The 10,034-nt window shown below is 37.1% G+C and overlaps 1 protein-coding gene across 1 annotated transcript; it reads left to right on the top strand.

The window, feature by feature from the left end:
- The first annotated feature begins 937 nt into the window (after positions 1 to 937).
- Positions 938 to 1,903, top strand: LOC122748031 (olfactory receptor 51G1). The gene has a single exon (XM_043993768.1). The coding sequence runs from the start codon at positions 938 to 940 to the stop codon at positions 1,901 to 1,903; it is 966 nt and encodes a 321-aa protein (XP_043849703.1).
- Positions 1,904 to 10,034: the final 8,131 nt, after the last annotated feature.

Genomic DNA, 10,034 nt, shown 5'->3' with positions numbered 1-10,034 from the left:
GTTCTTGGCCTGGCAGGCAGTTTGGGATTCAGTGAGTTTTATAATGGAATATAGACTAAGCTTAGATCTAAGATTATTCATTTGTAGTTCTACTTTCCTATTTCCCTAATCAGTATCACCTTTTGTTGTCTAATTAATTCCCAAACAATAAAAGCTAATTCCTCACTGATTAAAGCTCAGAGGCTTCTTTTTCTTAGTGGTCTGGGAGATATATAAGGGAAAAGTTAAAGGGGGAGTTTAATGCTCTTATATCCAATTTTAAATCTCACACTACCATTTTTGTTTTTTATCATGCCTATTTTTGCATGAACTCTTCCCTTGATATCTCTTATTTTCTTAAAGATATTTCTTTTCTTTGCCATGCTATTGTTTTCTTCTATTTCTTTGCATTGGTTATTTAAGAAAACCTTCTCATCTCTCCTTGCTATTCTCTTGAATTCGACATTCAGTTCTCTTGAGGCCAACAGAATGGTTTATCTTGTTTCCTGAAACTGGATGAAATTAATTATTCAAAGATAAACAGTCAGATGCATAGAAATTAAGAGCAAAATGTTTGGTGTAGACGATCATATATAATAAGTTTCAGAAAACCATGTAGACTAAGTCTTCAGGGAGGACTTCTAAAAGGAAGTATTGGCCTTAAAGAACTGTATATACTCTGATAAGGTCAGAACCAGTGGCACATGCCTTTCCTACTCCCTGGACTAGGTGGGCAATCATGGCTGGGTGGGCCATTCGACAAAATGTCAAGAGACTGGAGTTCCTGATTCTCTTTCCACCTAGAAGAAAGATTATAAAGTCAGCTGGATCATTAGTACATCTTTCAAAGGGGCAAGCAACTACTCCACTGGCTTCAGGTAAGAGATAATATAGTGGTGTCCTTTCTTCATTAGTGAAATTCTTCTTTTCAGGGTTATTAAGTCAAATCTTCAGCACAATGTTGGCTCCAGGAAACAACAGCCTCCAATCAGCTTCCTTCTTCCTGACTGGATTCCGAGGCCTAGAAAGTCATCATGGTTTGATCTCCATTCCCTTCTGTACTATCTACTTGACAGTGATTGTGGGAAATATCACCATCCTCCATGTCATCCGCACAGATACAACACTCCACGAGCCCATGTATTACTTTCTGGCTATGCTGGCCCTCACTGACCTAGGTTTGTGTTTGTCCACTTTACCCACAGTGCTGGGCATCTTCTGGTTTGATTCTCGAGAGATTGGTATTCCTGCCTGCTTCACCCAGCTCTTCTTTATCCATACCCTGTCATTGGTGGAGTCCTCCGTGCTTCTATCCATGTCTATTGATCGCTATGTTGCCATTTGTAACCCACTTCGATATGGTACCATCCTAACACCTGGCCGGATAGTGAAGATGGGACTATGCTCCATACTGCGCAGTGCCCTGCTCATCCTTCCTCTACCCTTTCTCCTGAAACATTTCCACTATTGCCGTTCTCACATACTGGCACATGCTTATTGCCTTCACCTGGAGATCATGAAGCTGGCCTGCTCCAGCATCATAGTCAATCATATTTATGGCCTCTTTGTGGTGGCTTGTACAGTGGGTGTGGACTCATTGCTCATCTTTCTCTCCTATGCCCTAATTCTTCGCACAGTGCTGAGCATTGCTTCCCGTGAGGAGCGACTTCGAGCACTCAATACCTGTGTCTCACATATCTGTGCTGTGCTTCTCTTCTATATACCTATGATTGGTTTGTCACTTGTGCACCGCTTTGGTGAGCACCTGCCCCGCATTGTTCACTTGCTCATGTCTTACATTTACCTTTTGGTCCCACCTCTCATGAATCCCATTGTTTACAGTGTTAAGACCAAGCAGATCAGGCAGAGAATTATCAAAAAGTTTTTTTTTATACAGAGGCTGAACAGTCATCACCAGGGGTAGATTGAGATGGAGAATCTGGGAAGGAAGTTGGTGGCTCTTTATTGTTGATGTTACAGTGTTTTGTTTTGTTTTGTTTTGTTTTTAAATAAGAAAGGGTAACTTGTTCTCAGGTCCCTGTCCTGCTTTGAAAGTGCATTTGCCAGGGGCAGCTAGGTAGCACAGTGGATAAAGTACCAGCCCTGGATTCAGGAGGACCTGAATTCAAATCCAGCCTCAAACACTTGGCACTTACTAACTGTGTGACCCTGGGCAAGTCACTTAACCCTCATTGCCACACAAAAAAAACAACAAAAAAAGTACATTTGTTCTGAACTGTGATTACCCCACACTGCATTTACTGCTTAGTTTTCAAATTATCCCCATAAATCTGAAAGTGGTGGATAAAACAAAAATCCTCTTTCTGCTTTGGCAAATTTTCTATAATATGTCTATAATATGTCTACTCTCCAGGGCTAAGCAGAACAAATAATCATTTATCAAGTACCTATTATATACTAAGTACCATGATAAGTGCTACAGAATTATAGAAAGGCAAAAGAGTATCTACTCTCAGAGACTTCATAGTCTATTTTGGGATATAATATGTAGACTACTATGTATAAACAAGATAGATACAAGATAAATTGGGGTAGGATTATTGGGAAGACACTGATTAAGGAGGACTGGGAAAGACTTCTTTCAGAAAGTGCAACTATAACTGAGATTTGAAGGAACCTAGGAGGGCTAGGAGGTGAAGATAAGGAGGGAAAGCATTCTAGGCATGGGGCACAGCCAATGAAAATGACCAGAACCATTGTTTGAGTTCTTGTGGGTGGGGAGTAGGAAGGGAGGGAGGAAGAGAAGTTGGAACACAAAGTTTTAAAAAATTAATGTCAAAATTTGTTTTTACATATATTTTGGAAAAGAAAAGCTATCTCTAAAAAAATAAAGAAAATTACCAGAGCCAGGAAATGGAGTGTTTCTTACTATAGAAGCTATTTATTCTACTTTTGATTATCTCTTATTAAAATGTTCTTGCTATTGAGTCAATTACTTCTCTCTAACCTTCATTGTTCTTACATGTCCTTGCATTCAAGAACAATAAAACTAGTTTCCCATCAACTGATAGCCCATCAAGTACTTGTAGAGAATTAATATGGCCTTCTCAATATTCTCTTCTCTTCATTAAACATATCCAGATTGTATACCCTATCTTCAAACAGTATGGTTGATAATCCTCTCATTTTTCAGCTGCCCCATCCATGTGTTTAAGTTGATATCTCTCCATGTACGTGTCATGGATCACAGGATTTAGCCAATTCCATGTTTTTCTCAGGTGAGGAAAATGAGTCACAGACAGGATTAATATCTTGCCTAGGGTTACACAGATAGTAGCATAACCAAGATTTGAAAACAGATTCTTGGATACTAAGTCTTATATTATTTCCATCATATAATGCTGAAACTACACAAAACAAAATCCATTAAAAAGTCATTTGGAGTTGGGTTATCTCTTAAAATCTGGGCAATGAAAAAAGTAATTAAAATGAAAAAAGTTCTGCCTAGGCCTCATGGTGTTGATGTTTAGCATGAGATGAAGAAAGTCACAAGCAGGCTGATAGAATTTTGTGTTTGTTTCTAATCCATTCTTTCCTCTCCCTTCCCCCAGAAAGTCTTATTTACCTTCACTCATGTGTCACTGTATATATAAATGTGTATGTGAGAGACAGAACAAGAGAGAAAAATAAGAGAGAGAGAGAAAGAGAGAGAGAGAGAGATCTGTGTCTGGATGCCTTTTTTATTGTATGGGTAGGTATGGTGTCTGGATATGATTGTGTACACTTACATGTCTGTGCATATCAGCAAATGTGACTGTGTAGCTTAATATATAATTATATGTCACTGAACATGAATTTCATGTGGACATGACTGTAATTTGTTGTACCTTAATGTACATTTTTAGAAATGTAGAATGAATTACAATAGATTTTGAAAGTACCCTAACAAAAATCCATACAATATCAATGAATCACAAGGTCTATGAGCCAAAGGTAGCTATAGAAAGATTAACAATAGTGAGGCAATTTATTGTAATGGATAAGGAGGTATCCTTACAACCAGAAAGACCTGAGTTCAAGTCCTACCTCTTATACCTGTTTGTTATATGACCTTATGCAAATCACTTAACCTTTCAGTTATCTAGGCAAGTATCTAAAACTATAAATTGCAAAGAAGTTGCTCAGATGACCTGCTAGAAGGACTTTTCTCACTTATGAGATTTATCAATAAAATCGCAATTCCAGTTCCTATCACACCAAAAATGAGGAAGATAATTCAAAGATATTCTTGGAGCATATTATAAATTTGTTAAACCTTACCAAAAAACTCTAGGAATAATGAAGCATAATTTCATTGAACGATGGAAAGGTTGACAAAAGACATACTCTATTACATTTGTTGAACATAATCCAAAGTGATATCTCTCCAGATGAAGCTTCTGAAGAACATAATCAAAAAGTCTTCCATAGATGACATCTATATAGGTACATAGATTCAACCAACAGTATTTCAACCAAAAACCTCAAAGATCCTGAGAGCTAGCTAGGTATTTTTCACTTTACAACTGATCTCTAGATAACTTTTTGTTTTGTTATCTAGAGATCCTTTCAATTGGAATCTCTATCCCTCATATATGTTTAAAGGTTGTTGTTTTTTATAGCAATGTGTCTTTTCAAGATAATCTCAAGATAAGAGCATATTCTTTTGTGAAAAACTAAATCATGTTAATAAATAAAATGAAATTAACACAATGACCAATCATGATTTCAGCAGACTAATCATGAAAAATATTATGCACCTTTAAACATACAGGCAATAGATTCAATTTATAGAATGAGGCATTTGTTTTCCAGTAAGGTCAATTGAGTAATGTGCTTTCTTCAACTATGAATATTGCATACAAGAGTTTTGTTTATCTTTTTTTTTTTCCTTCTCAAAAGAAAGGAGAAGGAGATGGTAGAAAGAGAAAATAAATGCTTATATATATATATATATATGTGTGTGTGTGTGTGTGTATTTAAAATAACATTCAATTTAAACAATAAAAACAATATAATATTGGGACACTAATCACTGAATCAATAAACAATATAGAAAAGATATTAAATGGCTGTAGGTGAAATGATATTTGGGCAATATCCTGGGATCGGGGTTTTACATGATAGTGTAATGATTGGAATGATGCCACCTACTGGAGACTTACTATAGGAAAGCTCCACCATGAGGAGAATGCCTCAGAGGGCAAGGCCATGTGGATTTTCCTTGGCATCAGGAAGTGACGTTTGCTCATGGGTGCTGTCTATTAAGGCTACCAGCCAATCAACTTGAGGAACCTCCTATTTTCTGGGAGGAGACAGGAAGGAGGAAAGAGGGCCTGCACGGAGAGCTCTGTCTTTTTTGGGTTCCTGACTTGATGTTGGTGGTGGCGGCAGAGGACTTCACAGGAAATTTGAGGAAATATAGGAATGCCAGGCTGTTGGAATTCTGTTCTCAATCTTTCTCTTTCTATTTTTCAATAAACCCTTAAAAACCTAAACTCGTTTTATCAGTGATTTTAGTCAGTTTCCCCCAAAACTGGGGGAACAGATTAGAATCCACATTTAGAATCTTAAATTACCCAATAGCAAGATAATAACAACACTTCCTCACGAGAATACCCTTAAAACCCTGAGGGAGATATGGATCTGCTTACCTTGTAGGAAATCGAACTGGCCATGTGCATAAAAGTTGGAATAAGGTTCACCCCTCTCATCCAGTTTATAAAGACTACAAATGTAAGAAAAATGCTTTGTAAAATTTAAAGCAACATAGATGTGTCAATTATTATGGTAACTATGATGATTATAATAACCCTAATAAATGGGATAGATGGTATTAAGGTTCTGTGTGGGGGTGGAGGTTAAGATATGTTTGAAAAAATCAGTTGCTTTCAGTCAATAGCAAATCTCAGAACTGCTCTAGCAGACTGGAATTTTCCTTTCAATAAAAAAGAAGTCCCAAGGTAAAAGGAATGTAGTTAAAGGAGAAATCTAACTTTCAGGAAACATCTAGCTAGCTGATTATATTAGTATGTGGGTGGAACTCAAAAGAGCAGATAGAAATCCTGAATCTTCTGAATTGGCTGAGAACTAATCTTGGATTACATCATGGATAAATGGTCTTGATTCAGTCTACCTAAGTAGAAAAATAACAAATTCATCTATAGATATTCAGAAGTAGAAATTGTTGGATGGGAGGGAACTGGAGACCAAAATATGTGTCTCTGGTCTATAGAATACACTGAAGACCAAATAAGACTTAGTACATGTTAGTCAGTCAGTCAATTAACATTTGTTAAGCAGAGTACCTTTTAGTTTGCTAAATGATGGGGGGGTGGGGAAAGAAAGACAGGCTCTGACCTCAATGAGTTAGTAAAGGTGTGTGAGAAGAGGATTTGTAAAGGTCCTCAATACCCAAACATGGTGGAAAACTCAGAGAAGTCTCAAAGTGGTATAGTCAGAAGAAAAATGAGGAAACTGGGCTCCTTTATTTATCTATTTACCTATTTACTTATTCATTCATTCATCTATATATAAATATATGTATACACTTATTTAATTTATCTATTTATTTATTCATTCATTTATTTATCCATTCATTCATTCATTTAGTTATTTATTCATTTATTTATTTATTTTATTTAAAGTTTTAAGTTCCAAATTCTATCCCTCTCTCATTCCCTCCCTCCCTCCCCTCCCCACTCCCTGAGGTTGTGAGCAATCAGTTATAGGTTATACATGTGCAGTTATGTAAAGCATTTCAGTTGTTTATGTATTTAAAGTTTTGAGTTGGACTCCTTAAATGAAGGTTTTGGAGTTGATGGCTTTACCTTCCAATCAGAAAGACAGCAGGTGGTGAGGAGGTGGATTCCCAAAAGCAATGGGATCTTGCAAGATAATGAGTTTTTATCAACAATAAAGTTCTTCAGACAGAGTGGAAAAATCAGATGAGTCCCAAATTAGCACAGCTAGGTGAGAAATGAAGTATAAAGAGGATCAGGAAGTTTAGCACCATGCAGGCTTGGACTAGATATATACTTATCTTTTATGTGTACTTCTAATTGCCTTAGCCTGAATTATCTCAGAATTAGCATTTTTTTTTTCTGTTCTAGGTACAGACTAGAAAATATATTGCAATGGTTGGGATTGGTTTGAAGGGTAAAAGAATGCAAATGCCCAATCTGTTTTCCCCTTACAATGGCAGAAGAAGAGAATAAGATTCATAACAGATTTCTGATAGCTGGGGCAAATTCATTTGGGAGCAAGGGGGCCTGAAATAGCTTGAAGGAAAGGTCATTGAGGCTGAAGAGGATGAAGATCTTATAGTCTAAGGGGTTCTAAGTAGGCTTCAGTTAGAGGATAGAATAAAACAGCTAGTTATTGAACTGGAGAGAAGAGAGAGTAGCTTAGAGGTCCATAGAAAGCAAAAACAAAAATGTGCAAAAGATTTAGTAAACTTTAGGAAGCTGGCTACTGAGTAACTTGGATAGAGAAAAGATCAGAAGATGGCAATGGGGAACAAGGAATATCTCAATTTGTCATTATTACAGGGTCAAAATTCAGATCATGAAAAGACCATAAAAACTGTTAAGTACAAACTAATCATTTGTGTACATAATCACATTGAGGTCCAGAAAGATTAACTGAATTGCCCAAGACCACAGTTAGTAAATCATATCATTATTATTTCAGTCCTATCAAACTGTTCATGACCCCATTTGGGGTTTTCTTGGCAAAACCACTGTAGTAGTTTGCCATTCCCTTCTGTAGCTCATTTTACCAATGAGAAAACTGAGGCAAACAGGTTTAAGTGACTTTCCCAGGGTCACACAGTTAAGTATCTGAGTCCAAATTTGAACTCAGAACAATGAGTCTTACTGACTCCAGGGCTGGCATTCTACCCACTGTGTCACCTAGCTGTCCCTAGTAAATCATAAAGATGGGATATTAACCTGGGTTCTATTACTCCAAATTTAATGTGTCTTCATTGGCTAATGAGACAAGTTCAAACTCCTTAGTCTAGGTATCAAAGGCTCTTCTAATGTGGCCTAATCTTTCTAACCTCATTTACCATTATTCCCCTAGATCAGGGCTTGAACTTTTTTCCACTCATGATCCCTTTTTGTCCAATAAAATTTTATTTGACCCTTGGGATATAGGTATATAATATAGGTATACACAACCTTTTACTGCTGCCAAATTTTTCACAAAACTCACATTCAGTTATGTGACCCAATATGGGGTTACAACCCACAGTTTAAAAAGCTAGGCCCTAGATAACATAGTGTGTAATCTCCTTTTTATTTTATTTTTGTATCCCCAGAATCTAGCACAGGGGTTTGTACAGAGTCAATCTTAATGAATGCTGGGTGATTCATTGAGGGGTAGACACATGGACTTTCTATCATTGTCAAATTTTTCTATTTAATAGTTATAAGATTGGGCCTGGTAGCCTTGAGACCACCATGACAATCTCCCATTAAGGGAAACTGTAGTTTTAACTTTTAAAAAGGGATAAAAGGAAGTTGAGTGATTTTTTTTTTTTTGCGGGGCAATGGAGGTTAAGTGACTTGCCCAGGGTCACACAGCCAGTAAGCGTCAAGTGTCTGAGGCTGGATTTGAACTCAGGAACTCCTGAGTCCAGGGCCAGTGCTTTATCCACTTTATCCACTGCGCCACCTAGCCGCCCCCAGTTGAGTGATTTTTAAGGCTTTGTAAACTGTTAAATGGAACTGTGTCTCTGTGCTCCCCAATGCAACACTAACTTTATGTGAGTTATACTTTGTACTGTGCATGCCTAAGTTGAATGTCAGGTCCCTTTCCTGTTTCCTTTTCCCTCCTTTCCCATTGCTTGCCATAAAGCTTTTTTAAAATTTTATTAAACTGATTCCCATTGTTTTACATGTTATTCTCAGCACTCAAACTCATTAAGGGATTATCTTCTTAGACATCTCCAGTTGGCCCAGAGGCTTTTCCTTAAACATAAATTGGATACCTAGACAAGGACTTAACTTACTGGCAGGCATACCTACACTGGTGGAGTAGAGCACTGTGAACCTGTTGTCAACAAGGGAACTCTATGATCTCCAACAAGGGACTTCCTTATACCAGAGGACTGTCACAAAACACTTGGCTCACTTAGCAGAGTCACAAAACAAGTATAAGAGTTCCTTCCTCTATATCTATTCTGAATTCAAAGTCCTGTTCATATGAAATATGCAACTATGATTTTCCTGATTCAAACACCAGTAGCAGTCATTTTTTCTTCAACTGCTCTGGCCCTTATCATGTAATACCTTTTTATCTTTTGATATCTTTGACCTACCTCACAAATAATATGAATCCTTTGAGGAAAAGTCATTATCTTATATACTTCTTGAGAGCCTTGCTAGAACTTAAAACAGCGTCATATACTCAATAGATCATATATAAGGTTTTATTGTTTTATCTAAGTAAAGAATAAGCAAGGAAAAATAATTAAAAAACACTTATTCAGTGGGGGAGCCAGGGTGTGTAGCCAATCTTGATTCCCTAGACCATTAATTTCATATTCTCCTAAGGTCTATAAATAGATACAGTAATATAATCCATGACATATAATTCTTCTCATAAAAGATCAGAATTGGTGACTCAGACAAACTAAACAAACATATGACAGCAGATGTAAGAGAAGTGGTATTAAGTCTTACCAAAGATATCAAGACATATGGTGTCTTCAGGAGAAACCAGTGTTTCACTCTGTATCAGAATATGGTAGACATTGAAAATGAAAAGGATCTTGATAACAATACAGGAGGGTTCCAGAGCGTATAGTAGCAGAGGAAAGCAGAGACAGGGAAGGCTAGATATGAGTTTATTGTGCTAGAGGTGTGGCATGGAAGAGGTAGCCAGAGTATACTGCCACCTTATGAATCCCACTTAGAGCCTAGCTATCTTTCGTTATGTAACCACTTATACCAGGTAATATATCTGGTGTAGTCCAATCTTGTTGAGAATAATGGCCACCAGTCATAGGAAGGGGCTGTGCAAAGGTCTGATAAACTGGTCAAACTAGC

The sequence above is a fragment of the Dromiciops gliroides genome, chromosome 3 (assembly GCF_019393635.1).
Source record: "Dromiciops gliroides isolate mDroGli1 chromosome 3, mDroGli1.pri, whole genome shotgun sequence".
In the NCBI taxonomy this organism is placed as follows: domain Eukaryota; kingdom Metazoa; phylum Chordata; class Mammalia; order Microbiotheria; family Microbiotheriidae; genus Dromiciops; species Dromiciops gliroides.
This window is presented reverse-complemented; position numbering and strand designations above follow the sequence as displayed.

Bases quoted from the DNA above. Each gene is read 5' to 3' on its own strand.
- LOC122748031 (XM_043993768.1), top strand. From the start codon at position 938: ATGTTGGCTCCAGGAAACAACAGCCTCCAATCAGCTTCCTTCTTCCTG.